At 35.7% G+C, this 19,160-nt stretch overlaps 2 protein-coding genes across 2 annotated transcripts; one reads left to right on the top strand and one right to left on the bottom strand.

The window, feature by feature from the left end:
- Positions 1-6,018: 6,018 nt before the first annotated feature.
- LOC122299037 lies at positions 6,019-7,108 on the top strand. The gene is made up of 3 exons (XM_043108873.1): positions 6,019-6,723; positions 6,812-6,940; positions 7,025-7,108. The coding sequence occupies exons 1-3, from the start codon at positions 6,019-6,021 to the stop codon at positions 7,106-7,108; spliced, it is 918 nt and encodes a 305-aa protein (XP_042964807.1).
- Positions 7,109-14,225: 7,117 nt separating this feature from the next.
- LOC122299828 (protein FAR1-RELATED SEQUENCE 5-like) lies at positions 14,226-17,400 on the bottom strand. The gene is made up of 3 exons (XM_043110288.1): positions 14,962-17,400; positions 14,800-14,883; positions 14,226-14,593 (listed from the first exon to the last, which is right to left on the bottom strand). The coding sequence occupies exon 1, from the start codon at positions 17,392-17,394 to the stop codon at positions 15,136-15,138; it is 2,259 nt and encodes a 752-aa protein (XP_042966222.1). The 5' UTR covers positions 17,395-17,400; the 3' UTR covers positions 14,226-14,593; positions 14,800-14,883; positions 14,962-15,135.
- Between the last annotated feature and the right edge of the window lie 1,760 nt (positions 17,401-19,160).

Here is a 19,160-nt window from a genome sequence, read left to right as displayed (position 1 = left end):
AAATTGTTATGGCAACCATACATTGTCAGTATTTGAATATGGTTGAAACAGTACTGTAAATATGTCGGGCAAGGAACATGTCAGGTATATTATTGTTACTTGGTGCAGAATAGATCCTCTTATTCTTTTCTTTTCAATATTTTACTATCATTTACACTTTCAAGTACAGTTTGGCAGCAACAAATCTAATTATTGGTACAAAAAAGAAATCCATATATCTTGGTAGACACAACAAGATTTGACTATGTTCTTCCCACAAGGTAATCTGGGTTTAACTTGATAAACCGAAAAGCATAAGTTTAAGATTGGTTGGAAATTTTTGGTTGGTTTCTATAAAAACTATTATATAAGCTAGTTAATATTTTCTATTCAATTTAGAAAAAAGAATATTCATTAAAGTTCATATTGAATGTGGTACACCATATTAAATATGTTATCTGTAGTTAAACCATTGTCCAAAGACTTCATCTAATCAAAAATAATAATAACAAATTTCATATGTGGGGGGATAGGGAAGGTAAGATTCGCAGCATACTGAGGTAATATTTTTAAAGAAGATAGCCTAGTGTATGACTTAATAGTAAATATTTGAAATACATTTGATTGGGTGAAATTGTTACGGGAACCACTATTTGTCAGTCTATATTTGATGCATGATGATCCTTTTATTTTAAGCTTTCCCTAATTCTATTGAGTGAAAACTCAACATACATGTGTACTTTGATTGGGAAGGTGTATAGTTGATTAAGTACAATAAATAGATGGGGCATGCATCTTGTCAAGCTGATTTATTGCATTCATTGCACTAAAGTTGCCATTTCTTTGTACACTATATTTATAATTGGTTACAAGAATCATGTTAAAAGGGATGGTTTTTGTGTCTCCCAACTCGTGTCGCTATAGATGAACCTGGATGTTAGAGACAGTTACAGTAAAGCCAGATTTGATTCTCCAGTTCAAATTCGGCACAACAAAATGGGGGTAGATCAAAACTTGAAGTGGAGTCTGTGATGTTTCAACATTAATTCACCCAGCCTTGCCATGTTTATATATACATATTGCTAGCCATAAGGTTTATGGTAGTTAGGTTGACCTATAGTTGGTCCAATATTCTGTATTTGAACTATGTTACTTGGTGGACTAGTCTATGTATATGTTACAAAGTAATCCAGTTGGTTAACACTAAGTGAACGAATGGACAGTTATTCATGTATGAATCGTATTATTCCCAACATTTATCTGGTGTTTTTCCATTCATTACTCATATATAATTGTTTGGTTTAGTGCTTGCATATGGAAATTTACAATTGATATCAAATGGTGGGAGGTTTCAAATGGGTGTCTGGTTTGAGGAACATTCCCGACAGTTTTAGGATTATTTTTACAGGGAATTTACACTGCCAGGAATAAGTTTTTCCAACGGAATTGGAATGCCCCCATGGGATTTTTTTCCATCGTAGTTTAAGGCATTTACAACAGTTATTTAAATGTCGGAAAATGGAATAATTGCGACATTTTTTCGAAAACGTTGGTAATAAGTGTTGTATCCATTTTATCACATCCAACCCACAATGAGGCAAAATTGATCGAAAGAAAACAATTGCAATACTTTAGGAAATATTTTCCAGTGATTTCTAGTGCTGTTAAAACTAATTTTCCTTGTAATGATATATTGAAATTGTCTTTGGGTAAATAGATTAAGCAATGCGGAATTGAGTTTAACAAGTCCTTAAACTTATATTTAGATTGTGTTTAAATGCTGAGGTGATATTAGACGATCTGAGTTCATCTATATATAATGGTATTTTATAAATCTCATTGAGAAGTTGTTTGAATATAAATAAGTTAGATATATGTTTGAATGTATGAAATAGATTAAAATGAGCTTAACATTTTTATAAAAAGTTCAAAAAAAAAGTAATAGATTATATCAATAATTAGTTTGGGATGTATTTAACTCACTTTATCAACCAAGCATAGCCTTAGTGGTTATTTAGAAATAATTTTCGGTTCATCTCATTTCCTTCCCAAATATAAACATTTTCAAACTAATCATTATAATTTTTTCAAATCAATCATTATAACTTGTTCAAATTTTCAAACAAAACACAAAAAATAATTCAACTTTTACAAATAACAAAATAAAAATGATATTAAAAAATTATATTCTAATAATATTTTAACTTTATAATATTTTTTATTCAACTTTTTCTCTCTCATTTTTAAAAATACAAAAAATACTTAACTTAAACTATCTCACTATTATTCACAAATTAATTTACTATTATTCATAAATTATCTTACTATTATTCACAAGATTCTTATCTAATCTCATTTTACAAACATCCCTTTATAATACACTTGAAAACTACTTATTAAAAAACAAAAATTTGATGTACAGTCACTTTTACGTACTTCTTGCTCATTCCACTAATTTGATTAGCTATGTAACTTTTTTTAATATAAAATAATTGTTTTAATCAATCACATTAATATAATATATAAAAAATATATAAAAATAACTATATGTATCTCAACTAAAAAAAAAAAAAAAACTACTAAAAAATTAGGCCTCGTCCCAGAAAAATTCTATTTATAAGCCTCATACACACCACACACTATTATTTTTATTATTTTTTTAATTTTTTTTCTCTTACCAGATATGTGGTATATAAATAATGAGTAAAATAAATCAATTGCTTTAAGAAAAATAAAACTTAAAAAAATTTAAAATTATATAAAACCAGGTATGTAGTATATAGAATTTACAGTTCTTCTACATACCACCGGGGTTGCGTCCCCGTTGCATCCTCAGCTGACGTGGCATATGCCACGTCTGCTGACTTTTAAAAAGGAAAAAGACGAAAAAAGCAGAAAGAGGAGAGAAACGATTTTGAGCGACATTTTGAGCATTTTGGACCAGAGGAGAGGAGAGAAATCAAGCAAAGAAAGAGGAGATCTGAGAATCCTCGGGGTTCGATGGTCGTCGCCAGCCGTCTTTCATCGCCGTCTTCAGCCGGCTTTCGTCGCTGTCGTTCATTCCGTACACGCCTCCCAGCTTCCAGATCTGACGCCGTCGCGTAAGTAACTTAGGTGTTCAACCATCTACTCTCGGGCTTGTCTGTTTTGGGTTGTCGGCCTTCTCTGTTTTTGGTTGTCAGCGGCATCTGTGCTTGCCGTTGGTTTGTTCTGTGATTTTGTTCTGATTTCATGTCAATTTTGTTATAGTGATAGGTTCATACGATGAACGTTTGTGGCTGGTGGGTGGCTCTATTTGTGGTTTTGGTGTGTTCAATTATTATAACACTAATTTATCAGTGCATTGGATAGACGTGTTGGATTTCTATCTACACTAATTTATCAGACCTGGTTGGATTATTGTGTATGTTGTACTGGGTTTGTTTCCTTGTGTTTGAGTTAATTAAGTGTGAATATTCCAAAACAAAAATGCTATGCCCAACAATTTGAGTTAAAACATAAATACTACATTTATAGGAAATTCCTATTTGACAATCAGTCAAGTGCATTTACTTCGCCTAGTTGATTTAGTAACGGAATTCCAACTTCAATGAATATGTTGAACCTATTTTAAGAGGTATAATAGTCTGAATTGGCCTGACTCAACGTCTTTCCATTTATAATTTCCTAAGGTGGACTTTTTCAGCAGTGTTTGACATCTTATGCTGGACCTCTCATGATGAAGAAAAGAGAATGAATTGGTTGCTTTTTAACTGGGGGGTTTGAAAACTTGAAAAATGAAATTTAATTTCCCAAAGGAATCAAGATATTGATGAAGTATTATTTGTGGATAAGTGTTTACTGGGTTGGATTATTTTGTCTGAGTTAAGTGTAAATGAGATAATAAATATAAATTAGAAAAATTATAGTAATACAATATACGGATTATTTTATTTTATATTTATTACTTTTATAAATTACCAATATGTTAATGGCCAATTTTTTCATATGTATTGATATTTCATATCTAATATCTTGTATGCATATAATATTTACCAGCCTACCAACAAATTTTGTAACAAATATATGTGTGTTACAATTTTTAACTTGTATCACAATTTATAAAAATTGTATAAATTATTGTATAGGAATGTGTTGATACTCTTATTCTATTGTAAGATATAAATTGACAATGCATTTGTCTTCTTTTCAGCATGGGAAACGAGAAAGAACAACCACCCTCCCTTACACCTGGCAGCTCAAACACCTCATTTGTGGTATATATCAATACAAAAATATTTGGACTGAGTTTTTATTTATTAGAAAGTTACATCAATAACAAGATGTTGTATTCATATGTTAGGACATACCATCAACTAGTCCAAACATCTCAAATTACATGCATGGGTACTTTAGACCGGTGCCTGCGGGGTCATCGGTTTTTCTACCATATTCAGTTGGCAACCAATACCCATTTCAATATGGCATGGAAAGTCCGACTCCTCACATAAGTACAAGCTCTGCTACAAGCAACTATAAAGGTACAAAGGATAATATACCTGATGGTGGGGAAAATGAAGCGCAATGTGATTCTCCAAGAGTTGAAGAAAGTACTGAGGATAGGCAAAATACACGGGAAACAGAGAATTGTAGTGTTGGGACATCTCAGAATGTGGTAATGGATGATGATGATATGGTTGAGGAGCCAACCAAGGGGATGGAGTTTAATTCCTTTGAAGATTTATTGAGTTATTATAAACAATATGGTAAGAAATGTGGCTTTGGGGTAATGACCAAAAGGACTGAGAGGGGAGAAGATGAGGCTGTTAGATATGTCACACTTGCTTATGCCCGGGGTGGGAAGGCTCGGAATAGGACATTGAATGTCACCAACCCATGTCCAACAGGGAAAACGGAATGTAAGGCAAAGATTAATGCCTTAAGAATTGATGGAAAGCTTTGATTGACTACAGTTCATAACATCCATAACCATGGCCTCAATCCAAAAAAATCTCGCTTCTTTCAATGTAATAGAGAAGTGAGTGAGTCGGTAAAAAGAATCCTAGATACAAATGATTTGACTGGCATCCGAATGAATAAGAGTTTCGGATCTCTTGTTGTTGGTGCAGGTGGATTCGAGAATCTTCCATTTTTGAAAAAATATTGTCGTAATTATATCGATAAGGCAAGACATTTACGACTTGGAGCTGGTGGTGCTGGAGCACTTAATGAGTATTTTTTACGGATGCAGTATAGAAATCCTGGGTTCTTTGCTTTGATGGATTTAGATGATGACGAGAAGTTAAAGAATGTCTTCTGGGCAGACCCCAGTAGTAGAGCAGCCTACCAATATTTCGGTGACGTGGTCACATTCAACACCACTTACCTGACGAATAGATATGGGATGCCCTTTGCACTATTTGATGGGCAATCAATTTTGTTGAGAGCAGGTTTGATTTCCAGGGAGGATACTGAGACTTTTGTATGGTTATTCCAAACCTGACTACAGTGTATGGATGGTATAGCTCCGAAAGCTATTATCACTGATCAGGATAGAGCGATGAAAAATACAATTACTATTATTTTTCCAGAAACCAAACATAGATTTTGCCTGTGGCATATACTAAAGAAGATTCCAGAGAAACTTGGCTCATATGCTTCATACAAAAATGGGATGAAAAATGAATTGATGAAATGTGTGTATGACACTCAATCTATTAAAGAGTTTGAGAAGTGTTGGGATGAATTGATTACCACTTACTACTTGTAAGAGAATGCGTGGTTGAAAAGTCTATACGTTGATCGTAAGCATTGGGTATCGGCATTTTTGAAAGAGTCATTTTGGGCTGGAATGAGTACGACGCAGCGGAATGAGACCATGAATGCATTTTTTTATGGTTACGTTCATACTAAGACAAACCTAAAAGAGTTTGTCGACCAGTTTGATAACGCATTAAAGAAAAAAATTGAGAATGAAAATGCCACAGACTTCCACTCATTTAGTGTCACAATTCCCTGCATTTCTAATCACCAATTGAGAAGAGATTCCAAGAGTTGTACATGAATGCAAAGTTAAAGGAAGTTCAAAAGCAAGTTACTGGCATGATCGATTTGAATCCAAAGTTACTTGAGAGTGATGGTGCATTACACATTTATAGGGTTGAAGATGAAATTCGTTTGGAAGATTTCACTAAGCCTGTGACACATTCTGTGGATTTCAGTACGGTAGATGCAACTGCAAAGTGTTCTTGTGGATTATTTGAGATGAGGGGAATATTGTGTCGACACATTTACGCTATTTTTAGATCTAACGAGATAAATTTTTTGCCAGATAAATACATTTTAGATCGATGGAGAAAGGATATTAAAAGACGATACACATTAATCCATAGTAGCTATGATGCAAGGGAACAGCGGGCAGATTCTAATAGATATTCAAAATTATTGAATATTTGTTACCAAATGATTACTCGTGCAGCGGGTACTAAAGTGCATACTGAGGATGCAAAAAGTAAGTTATATGCAATGATTGAGTTGTATGATGCCAACCAAGAACCCCCATCGATGACCAAAACGGGTTCCAATGCATGTAGTACAGCAAAGGACACAAATACAGGAAGTGGTTCTGGTCAAGTATGCAGTCCACATATTGTGCGAAGGAAAGGCAGACCCCTCTCTTTGCGGAGAGCATCAAGGATGGAGATAGACATACGAAAAACTAAGGCGAAGACGAAGAAAACACCATCAAAAGGGAAACGTAAAGAGGTATAAATATTTAGCATAACAAAGTAAGTTATATTTTACTCTCTGCTTACATAAATTAATGTGTTCTTACTTGTTACTTGATTATTAGAGAGATGGAGGAGATACACAAGCCATGGACACTTGCAGAAATTTATTTGGAAATACTCAGATGGATATGCCCAATGTTGAAATTACTAGATCCCAACTCCGAGAAACAGTGATTCAGAGTCAAGAAAGTGTAAGTGGATTGAGTTATTTTTCCCTCTGCTTTTGAATGTATTTATCGACACGACGTTAATATTTGAGTTTTTATTCTTTATAGATACAGTCTGGGTTAGATAGATCACAACCGTTGAAGTATGGGATGGATGGAAATGACATGGATGGATCACAAGGCAGGGAATGATTTATGGGGATTTTCATGTATTTTTTGTGGCCTTTAATCACATAGTTGTGGACTTATTTTATTTTTGTGGACTTTATTGTATTTTTGGTGGACTTTAATTAAGTTAATAGATTTCTGAAGATTGAATATAGTTCATGACATTTTTATGGGAATTTAGAAGATTCTTGTGGATGGAAAATATTTTGTGGCTTGGATGAGAGAATTAGATGCTTATTTTGTGGATTTAATTAGATTTTGGTAGATTGAGTTGAATGTAAATTCAGGGCATTTATTAATGTATTTTTAGTTAATATTATTGAGTTATTAGAGTATTTTGTGGCTTGATGAATATTTCAAGGCATTTATAAATTTTTGTGAATTTTCAAGATTTTTGTATATTGATGGAGTATTATTTGTGGATTTTAGGAGTATTTTGTGGATTTTAGGAGTATTTTGGAAGATTGAGTTGAATGTAAATTCAGGGCCTTTATTAATGTATTTTTAGTTGATATTATTGAGTTATTAGAGTATTTTGTGGCTTGATGAGAGATTCAGGACATTTATAAATTTTTGTGAATTTCCAAGATTTTTGTATATTGATAGAGTATTATTTGTGGATTTTAGGAGTATTTTGTGGATTTAAAAGGAGTCTTGTTGTGGCTTGGATGTGAGAATACGCTATTGTATTTTATTCTGTACATATGATTAATAGACTTGAAAGTATGGATGGTACAGTTTGGATGAAAACTGTGATCTTAAATGATTGACCACTTTTTTTTATACAAATTTGGTTACAGTTATACCAAACTGTATCGGCCAATGAAGTTTCCAGATTATGGTTTTTTGGTTATTCTTGTTGAAATGTTATGAATATGGTTTCAGAATTTATCTTGTTGAAATTTTATAAATAGATGTTTGTATCACATTCTGGTCAGGGGAGGATCTGCTTTAATTGCTGAATGGTGGGAGGTAAGAGTATATAACGTCCAAGCTAGGGACAATAAAGAGTATGAGTGTGTGTGAGTCTGCCAGGTTTTAACATACACATATTTGTGGACCAGTTTGTCAACAATCAGTTCAATGACACAAATAGAAGGGCGATTTATACATCATCTAGTCAGTTTGTAGTCCAATACTTCGGTTGACTACAAACTGATTACAAACACTTCATATTACGTGAAGTGCACGTCCAATACAAGTGCAAAAGTCGAGTACAAAAATAAAAGACCAACATAAGTGATGGTTTACAAACACTAGAATGATGATTACTTGGATACTACAAGATAGAATGCAACAAAAAATGCAAATGCCCAAAAACTAAGGGGAAGCTGTGCGCGTCTGAGCCTGATCTCATCTTCTCTATTTTCAATCTCAACCACCCTCCCTTCTAGCTCAATCTCCCTCTTCTCGACATCAAGCAATTTCTTCTCGAGTTCTTTCAGCTTCGTTAATAGTGCTTGGATGGTCATTTCTCGAAGTTCAAGCTCTCCCATTTGATCTCTATCTACCCATTTGAAAAACTTGCAATATGATAATCCCTACTCAAATGCAGCAAATGCCCAAAAATGTTAGATGATTCAGTTCATACAAAATCATGTTAAAAAAAGGTATCTTGTGTAGAAATTTAAATGTCATTACCTGTGTATTGTACTTTGGACACCCTAAGAAGGGTCATCCTGGATTTCTTGCAGTATTTGCATATCTCATCGTGGCTTCAACCTCACAGTAACATTTAGTAGAGGATGCAGAAGAAATTGATGATGCTGATATTGTTAGATCCCCCAAAATCACAAAGTAGTTAACTTGGAGAAAGTTTTCAAAAGAGTTTTCTGTGCATGTTCTTGTCAGTGAGTACATGATGAGAGAAACGCAAAAAACATAGAAAAAGAATTAGAAGATTTATAGAATCCCAAAAAATCATTTCATAAACCACAACGAAATATAACTGGACAGAAAAAGAGGCCAAAATTGTCAATCTCCCAACCATGTGTCGCTCGAATAATATCTACTTCCCAATTAATAGAGGCATTCAATAAGTGATGGTTATACTGCTATTCAAATATGTTTCACAAATTATTAATCAATTGATCTAAAGACTAAGACCATAAAAGCTTTGGCTGGGTTATTTTAGTTCCTTTTGTTTTCATCCAAGCCTGAGCAGATATATAGAAAGCATACTAAACAATTAACCCAGTCAAGAAAATGGAAATGGGTGTCCATGGTTTTTGTTTACAAAGCCAAACAATTTCTACAAACTCGAATACAGTGAAAACTCGAAACAGGGAGGGTCAATTAGTACAGGGCATCCATTTGAAATAACTTAATTTACTTGGATAAGAAAACAAAATCGAAACTCAATCAGCTACCAGTTTGTTACAATCAGCAATCAGCTACCAGTTTCAAGATGCAAAACAGATTACAAACAAAAATAGCAGGGCTTGATTTTCACCGAGGATACTGAGGCCCCTGCAAAGCCGGGTTATGGACAAAGTAAGTTTTATTTTCCTATGCAATAAACAATATAGAACTCAAAAGGGTACCCTTCAAAAACAATACCCGATAGAATCTAATTTCTTAATATGCACAAGAGGAAAGGGTACCTCAGAAACCCAATGAATTTGAGCTTCAAATCTGCCGCTCCCACAAGTTCTTTGGTTCCATGGTCCCCCAGGCCAAGGGCAAAAAAAAAAAAAATTTGAGAAGTGGGGGTGTTCGTGGGTGTTCTAAGGTTCCGAGTTCTTCTAGGGTTCGTGGGTGTTCTCGGGTTTGTGAGTGTTCTAGGGCTCGTGGGTGTTCTAGGGCTCATGGAGAACATAAACGCTGACTGTGGAGAAGACGAAGGGGCCTTCGTTGGATGGGCTTCGTGAGTCTCAGTATGTATGGGTTTTCAAAGGGGAGAAAAAATTGGGGGTTTTGATGGGGAGTAGATCGTGATGCCGGGATGGGGGTTTTTGTTGGTTGACCACAACGACGATGATTTTGATGGCTCGAAGCCGATGGGGCGAAGCATCAAACGGTGACTTCTGTATCGGTATGGGCTTTCGAAGGGGAGAAAAAGATTGGGGGTTTCGATGGGGAGTAGATCGTGATGCCGAGATGGGGGTTTTTGTTGGCTGACCACCACCACGACGATTTTGATGGCTCAAAGCCGATGGGGCGAAGCATCAAACGGTGACTTCTATGTCGGTATGGGTTTTCGAAGGGGAGAAAAAGATTGGGGGTTTCGATGGGGAGTAAATCGTGATGCCGGGATAGGGGTTTTGGTTGGCTGACCACAACGATGACGATTTTTATGGCTCAAAGCCGATGGGGCAGATAGAGTGAAGATGGTGGACGGTGGACTCTGTTTCGAGATGGGGTTTCAAAGGTTCCAAGGAAGAAAAGCTATTTTCAGTCTTTTGATTTCATCTCATCATATTCCCTTCCCCCCAAACAAAAAGACGTGTTTTGAATTTTATTTTATTTTATTAAAAAAATTAAGTCAATTGACGTGGCATAAGCCGAGACCGCACCGGGGCCCAGGCCAATTGCGTATAGCATTTTTCTAGAATTTATGAATAGCAAACTCCTCACTAGGGATGTCAAATCGTGTTAACGGATCGTGTTCGTATCGTGTCAAATCGTGTTAACGGGTCATATAGGTCAACCCTAACCTGACCTGTTAAGCTTATCGTGTCAAAATCTCAAACCCTAACACGACCCATTAACATAACAGGTCGTGTCGTGTCAACCCGTTTTGACCCATTAATAAATATTACGAAATATGTTTTTTTTTATAAGTAAATAAATAAATTAACAAAATATTACGAAATAGGTTAATACGACACAATATAACTCATTTTAAACTATTTATGTAAATGGGTTGAATAGGCCCGAAATTAACCTTTTTAACTTGATTAAATTTAGTATAATTTTATATAAATGTTAAAATTACAATATCTATAAAAATTATAAAACTAATTATAAGTCCAAAACTACAATCCAAATAATAAAAATATCGAAATTGAAATTCTAACAATTTTATTTTTAGATATAAGGGTATAATTATAACTTTAACTTTCTTAACGTGTCATAAAGGGTCAAAACGGGTTAACCTGTTATCAACCCGTTAAGCAATCGTGTCTTAACGGGTCAACCCGTTTTGACCCGAACCCATTAAGGCTAAACCCTAACCCTCTATTATCGTGTCGTGTTCGTGTTAGGTTAACGGATCGTGTGACATATTGCCACCCCTACTCCTCACCCGCCCCATGTTAAAGAATAGGAAAACTCTATATGCAACCGGGGGGTGTCCCCGATGCGGCCTCGGGTCCTACGTGGCCAAACAAAATGTAAACGACACCGTTTACATTTTGTTTGAATTTTGCTCCGTGGCTTTCTCCCACAAACACAAATCCCTTCCTCGCTTCTCTCTCGTCCCCCCTCTCATCTCTCTCTTCCCTCTCGTCTCACCCGAACCCTAACCCTAACCCACAAATGCTCCCTCTCAGCTCCCTCTCATCTCACTATTCTCAACTCCTTCTTCGTCTTCTTCTTCTTCTCCTCCTTCGTTCTCCATCGATCTGTCTCCAGCAACCCACGAAACGAAGCCTAACCCAGATCTGGTCTTTCTCTTCGTCTTCTCCATCGATCTGTCTCCATCAACCCACGAAACGAACCCGTACCCAGATCTTGTCTTTCTCTTCGTCTTCCCCATTGCACCGTGCGAGTCTCCTTACGTCTAGATCTACGGCCACGTCACGGTAAGTTTCCTGCTAAACCCCCGATTGTACTAGTTATATGCTTAGATCTGCACCGACCTGTACACTGATTTTAGGTTGCTGACATATTACACTAGTTTTGTGTAAATTTTTTTTTCTTAGATCTGCGATACGGAAATTTCCATGTTTTTTCAGTTTCAAATATTTTCTTGGAATTTGTTGAATTAGAAACTTGAAGGAAAAAATAGATTTCAAGTTATTAGTACTGGATTGGTTGGCTTACTGATGAAGGGTTGTGCGTGTAAGATTGGTTGGTGGATTGCTTGGATCATATTGCTATGTTGAATTGATCTGGGTCTTTTTAGATTAGATTTTGAATGTTGATGTTTTGGTTTATTTCAGTAATTTGCAATTCAACATGGGCCTGCCATGTTGTACTTTGGGTTGTAACAAGCATATTTTACAATATGTCAGGGCAATTATAGGGCATTTATACCTTAGTACCCATGTATACGCCAAAATTTTTTATATACAGTATTTGCATACATTGTATGAATTATTATTATCTATATTATTTGCATAAATTGTTCTGCTAGCATGCCAGTTTACTGACTTTTGGTTTCTTTTCTAAATAAATGGAGATATTTGAAGTGTTCATTACTTGATTTGGAGATTTTGTGGAATTTGGATTCGGTTTATTTATTTATTTTGTTTGATGAATCTTTTGGTTGTGGATGCATCTCAGTATGCTTACAATCTGTTTTTGGGCTTGACCAACTGCATTAGATTTCTTTAGTTTTTATTAGATGCAGATATTATAGGGAAAATGAGAATAATACAATGTCAGAACTTAGGGATTGTAACTTTAGGGGGGTTAACTGAATGTTGCATTCTATTTTAGGTGTAGGGCAGGGCAATTGAAGTAATTAATTCAAACCAAAATGCTATTTAATTTTATTCCATCATTATTCAATTGTTATTCAATTATTTTATGGGGGTTCATCTTAAAATGTCATCATCATCTTCATCAATATCTTCTTCATCTTTTCCCAAACGTACTTTGGGTAAAACATTGTGCTTCTGCGAGCTTGAAGCCACTTTGAAATGGTCAACCACTGCCAAAAATCCCAGACGACCTTTTTTAGGGTGTTCAAAATACAATACCCAGGTAACTACACTAATCAGAAGCCTAACATAATTTCACAATATATACTTTTCTTTATAATGAACAGTTCATCAGCACCTCATATTTTTTTTGACTTATTAGGGCTTACCATATTGTAAGTTTTTCAAGTGGTTGGATGGTAATGAAGTGACTGAGTTACAAGTTCGAGAAAGGGCCAACGGGCTGTTAAAGAAAGAGAAAGAGGTTGAGAAAATACTTGAGCTTCTCGAAAAGAGAGAGATGGAGCTGCGTAAGATAGTGGATCGCCTTGAGAGGGTGGAGATGGTACTATCCAATAATCGCGAGGAGGTTATGCAAAGGGAGTTGGTGCATGCTGCAGAAGAGGCTAAAATAAGGCGTTTAGCTTCCCTACTTCGGATTTATTGTTGTTTTGCCTTTGTACATGCATGTTACCTAGTGTTATATAAGTAATTTAGCTTTCATCTTACTAGTTCTATGTGTAGGCATTAAAGTTGTACATGTGTATTATTTTGTGGTATTATTTTGTTGTTTAGGTGTATTTATTTTATGGAATTGGATTGGTATTTAGCAGCTTGTCTCTTATTTTGGTATTGGAGAATTAGCAAATGTTGTATTTAGTGTTTTTTGACAAGTGAGAAATGGGTTGAATCGGCTGTAACCTGGTGTATTTATTTTGTGGGATTGAACTGGTAGTTGAGCAGCTTCTCTTATTTGGTATTTGTCATCAAATGTTGTATTTAGTGTTTTTTAAAAGTTGGTGAGAAATGGATTGAAGGCTGTTTAGGTGTATTTATTCATTGGGAATGAAACCACCTGTATTCCAACTTGTTGTCTCTTATTGATACTTAACAGAGGGCAAATGATGTATTTACAATTTTTATTCAAGTGAAAAATTGATTACCATCCGTTGTGTTTTTGCCCGACTTACAAATGCGTAAGGTCACAACATTCAACCATTCATTTGATATCGTAACCGGGTTTGCCCATAGCATATAATAAACAATTACAACTACAAGTAGTTAGAAAATTGATATGATAATACTACTCATTCTAATGGGAGCTAAATTACACAACTGGGAGATCCAAACTGGTAGTTTAGCAGTTTTACCTCTATTACCTAATCAAATGATTATTTTACAATGCATAATATTGGTACAAAATAGCCTTCGGAGGTGAATGAAGAACAATTCCGAATTTTATAACTCTGTTTCACAAATATTACACAGGGAAATACAAAAACTTTTCTCCTCCTCTTCAAGTCAATTTCCAGCACCTCACAAAGGCACAACACCTGAGAAGCGTAATTTCACAGTATCCCCCTCATGAATTCCAGCACCTCACAAAGGCACAACACCTGAGATTTCTAGTTCCAACACCTCAAGAACGTAACATGCATTACAGCACCTCAATATCCGGATTTTTATCAAATTTCACAACCTAAAACCCATCCAAATACCTGTATATTTTAACAATCCTACAAATTGTGCAAGTTCTTCCCAACAATTCCGAAAATGAAATACACACAATAAAGCTCAATAGTTGACAATTCTTTCCCAATACAACCCAACAGTTAAGATAATACCACAAATTCCTGAGATTTCTAAAACACCAATAAACCTATCATTGCAAAGGTTGTGAGCCATCCATGCCAATTTGCATCTGTAAATATTAAACAACAAATATATTAATGGGGTATTAAACATTAATATATTTGTGGTCACTTACGCTTATTAAATAATACCACAAATCACTTACGCTTATTAAATATATTAAACATTAATATATTTAAACATTATATTAATGTTTTAATATAATCTGGTATAGAGATTAGTATTAAACATTGCAAATGAGTTAAGATCACTTACGCTTTCCTGACTCTGCATCATTATTTCTTGAGGCTGAGTTCCAATAATGACGGTTGGTGCACCGCTTTCGCTTTCTCCAATTGGCTGTTGACACATCAACTCAATATGCTAAAGCCAAATAATTAATATCGAACCCATAATAACGTAAAAATGTCAACATACCTGCTTGTTAGACACATCCATCAGAGATGGGCCAAACAAATTCCGACATACTTCCACAGCTGGCGTATCTTCTCTTTCCGTGACGTGGGTGTCTCCTCCTCCTCGCTAAAAATGTCGAGACATCAAAAAATATTTTAATATGATAGGAGTTGGTAAAAGAAATTCTAATTGGAGTTAATAGGTGTATATATGCACATCTTTACACTTCCCCTTTGCTGGTGATTTCTTTGTCTTTGCTTTGGCTTTCCGTATTTCTATCTCCATCCTGGATGCTCTTCTTAGAGATGGAGGTCTGCCTTTTCCTTTAACCACACGTGGACTGTGTACTTCCCCAGCACCACCGACCGTAGTGGCATTTGCCGTACTATCAACATTGGAACCAACTTGAGTCATCGATGGGGGTTCTTCATTCGCACGATAAAGCTCAATCATTGCGAGTAACTTAGCTCTCGCATCCTCAGTATGCTTACTCGAACCCGCTGCATGGGTAATCATCTGATAACAGGTACTTAACAGACTTGAATATCTATTAGAATCTGGCCGTTGTTCCCCTTCGTCATAGCTACTTTTAAGTAAAGTGTATCGCCTTTTAATATCCTTTCTCCATCGATCTAAAATGTACATTTCCGGCAAATATTTAATATCGTTACACCTGAACACGGCCAAAATGTGCCGACACAATATTCCCCTCATCTCAAATAATCTACAAGAGCACGTTGCAACTGCATCAATCTCACTAAAGTCCACAAAATATTTAACCAACTTAGTGAAATCTTCCAAACAAACTTCATCGTCAACCATATATGTCTTTACGGCACCAACAGAATTATGTAACTTCGGATTCAAGTCAATGATACCGTTGACTTGCTGTTGAACTTCTTTGAACTTAGCAATCGTGTACAACTCTTGGAACCTCTTTTCAATCGAAGATCTAGATATGCAGGGGATAGTGACATTAAATGACTGAAAGTCCGCGAGATTTTCATTCTCAATCTTTTTCTTCAATGCGTTATCAAATTGGTCGACAAACTCCTTTAAGTTTGTCCTAGAATGTACATAACCGTCAAAGAATGCATTCATACTCTCGCTTCGCTGCGTGGTACTCATTCCAGCCCAGAAACATGCCTTCAAAAAAGCCGGCACCCAATGTTGACGCTCAACGTATAGGCTATGCAACCACGCATTCTCATGCAAGTTGTAAGTGGTAAGCAACTCATCCCAACATTTCTCAAACTCATCTGGCTGTTGGCTGTCATATACACATTTCATCAATGCATTTTTCATTCTCGTTTTGTACGAACCATATGAACCAAGCTTTTCTGGAACTTTCTTCAGTATATGCCAAAGACAAAAACGATGCCGGGTATTTGGAAAGACAATTGCGATTGCATTTTTCATCGCTCTATCCTGATCAGTGATAATAGCCTTCGGAGCGTTACCATCCATGCATTGCAACCATGTCTCGAATAACCACGCAAAAGTCTCGATATCCTCGCTAGAAATCAACCCTGCTCCCAACAAAATTGATTGTCCATGGTGGTTTACACCAACAAATGGTGCAAAAGGCATCCCATATCGATTCGTTAGGTATGTGGTGTCAAATGTGACCACATCACCAAAATATTGGTACGCTGCTATACTACGGGGATCTGCCCAAAAGACGTTCTTTAACCTCCCGTCATCATCTATATCCATCATATAAAAGAACCCAGGATTTTTGTATTGCATCAGCAAAAAATACTGTCGGAGCGCTCCAGCACCACCGGCGCCAAGTCGTAGATGTCTTGCCTTGTCTATATAATTACGACAATCCTTTTCCAAAAATGGGAGATTCTCGAATCCACCCGCGCCAACAACGAGAGATCCGTAACTCTTATTCGCTCGGATGCCAGCCTGATCATTTGTATCTAGGACCCTTTTTACGGCATCACTTACTTCTCTATTACACCGAAAGAAGCGGGATTTCTTTGGACTGAGGCCATGGTTATGGATATTATGTACTGTCGTCAACCGAAGCACTCCATCTTGCCTTAAGGCATTAATCTTTGCCTTACATTCCGTCTTTCCTGTCGGACGTGGTTTAGCAATATTCAATGTCCTATTCCGAGCCTTCCCACCACGGGCACACGAAAGAGTGACGTATCTAACAGAGTTATCTTCTTCCCTCTCAGTCCGTTTTGTCATCACACCAAAGCCGCATTTTTTACCATATTCCTTATAATAACTTAATAGCTCTTCAAAGGAATTAAACTCCATTCCCGTTTTTGGCTCCTCAATCGAATCATCATCTCCCACTTGGACATTCTGAGATTTCTCACCACTACTAGATCCAGAAGGCTGTTCAGATTTCCCCCCATCAGTTTTATTATCCGGATTTGAACCAACTACTAAGCTCGTGGCAGAGCTTGTGCTGATAGGAGTTGGATGTTCCATGATATGTTGAAATGAGTAACCAGCATTCTGCAAAAAATTATAAAAGGCATTAATTAAAATGCTGCAATTAAGCGACGAATTATTTTTTAATATGTTGAAAAAAAGCCAACGTATTAAGAATAAATCCAGATTAAACTCTTATCAGTACCTGTATGTTGGTCACAAATTGATTACCACCCGGATATGGTAGAAAAGTTGGTGACCACGTAGGCACTGGTCCAAAGTAACCAGGCATGTAATTTGGAATGTTTTGACTAGTTGATGGTATGGCCTAACAGGGTTATTAGATAAAGTTTTAGGTATATTTTGGAAAAAATTTATCAACAGTACCAACGTAATTGCTTTTTTCTATTATATAACATACATACCTCGGATGGGGGATTTGAGCTAGATAATGTCTGCGGAGTTGGCTGTTCATTCTCGTTTCCCATGCCCGTAAAATATAATAGAACTGGCACCAATTAATTAATTCAACATAACTTTCAAATCTGAAATACTTTTTAATTGCAACTACAAGTAACAACCTCAATTACTATTTTCAGTCCATAATCCGATATTTTCATAGTACATGTTTATGGAAGTAGCAAAAAATAAATACTGACCATAAAGAGATGCGACAATGTTAAAATGACCATGAACATGTGGAACTCCAAAAATTAATTGCCTTAAATCTAAAAGGCCGTGTACTCAAGTTTTAACACACAATATTGAGATTAGGAAAAATATGCATGATCAGAAATCTCACACGTAAAAAAAAGACGTGGTGATATATCATTCTCCTCAACAAAGAGAGGCTGAAACGCATGGGCATCAAATATAAGCGGAAATATGAGTAGTGCCTAGCTTTCAATAAATATACACATCAACAAAAAATAGTCATGCTTATATCATGAACAAAACAGAGGCTTTATCTCACTAGGAACAACAAATCTAGCTCCTATATCAATGTTACATCTCCTAAAAAATATTTTGTAGTTATTCCATAAGTAAATCCAACGTACAAATCTCCAATTGATCTTAGTTCGTCTTTATATGGTGCTTGAGTGTACCACATAGATACACTAGAGACAATCAAAATCCCCACAACCTAGATGTTTTTTCACAAAGAATCTGTCTTTGAATGTACTTTCCAAAGAACTAAATATCATCATTAATATAGAAATGAGGATTCATTTTAATTAGTCACCATTTAGTAACTAACAACTGGTCTTAAAGGCTAACATCTACCGTCCCTTAACTCCATTAATCTTTGCCTGGAGTAATGCCAAACATTAGTTCTTGGCATTCCAAAAATGAAAATAGGCATGGGCATCCAAAAAGGGATGTCATTTACCGATAAGTACAAATGCACTTTTTGAGTTTTTAATTTATTTTAAATACTTTTCAAACATCTTTAAACACTTTTAAAAATTAAAAAATATCAGGGGAGTGCCTCCAAAACAAATTGTCAATATTCATACATCTTTTCCATAGCACAGAAATTAAAGCCAGCATTTGCATGTACAAAGAAAGTGTTTTGGCATGAGAAATTGGTCATCAAATGACAGCAAAAGCAATAAAAAATACCCAAAAAAAAAGAAAGGGGAAAACAAACAAACAAATGAGAAACCCATATCAAACCCGGAACAAAGAAAAATCACTGCAAAAATCATTCTCTTATTTTCATTGGCAGTTGAAAGATCAACATACAAATCCAGTTAAAACACGCTGCTCTACCCACAAATGCAGATGAAGAACAACCTAAAAACCCAGCTAAAGACCAGCTA

This window comes from Carya illinoinensis, chromosome 16, assembly GCF_018687715.1.
Source record: "Carya illinoinensis cultivar Pawnee chromosome 16, C.illinoinensisPawnee_v1, whole genome shotgun sequence".
Lineage (NCBI taxonomy): Eukaryota > Viridiplantae > Streptophyta > Magnoliopsida > Fagales > Juglandaceae > Carya > Carya illinoinensis.
This window is presented reverse-complemented; position numbering and strand designations above follow the sequence as displayed.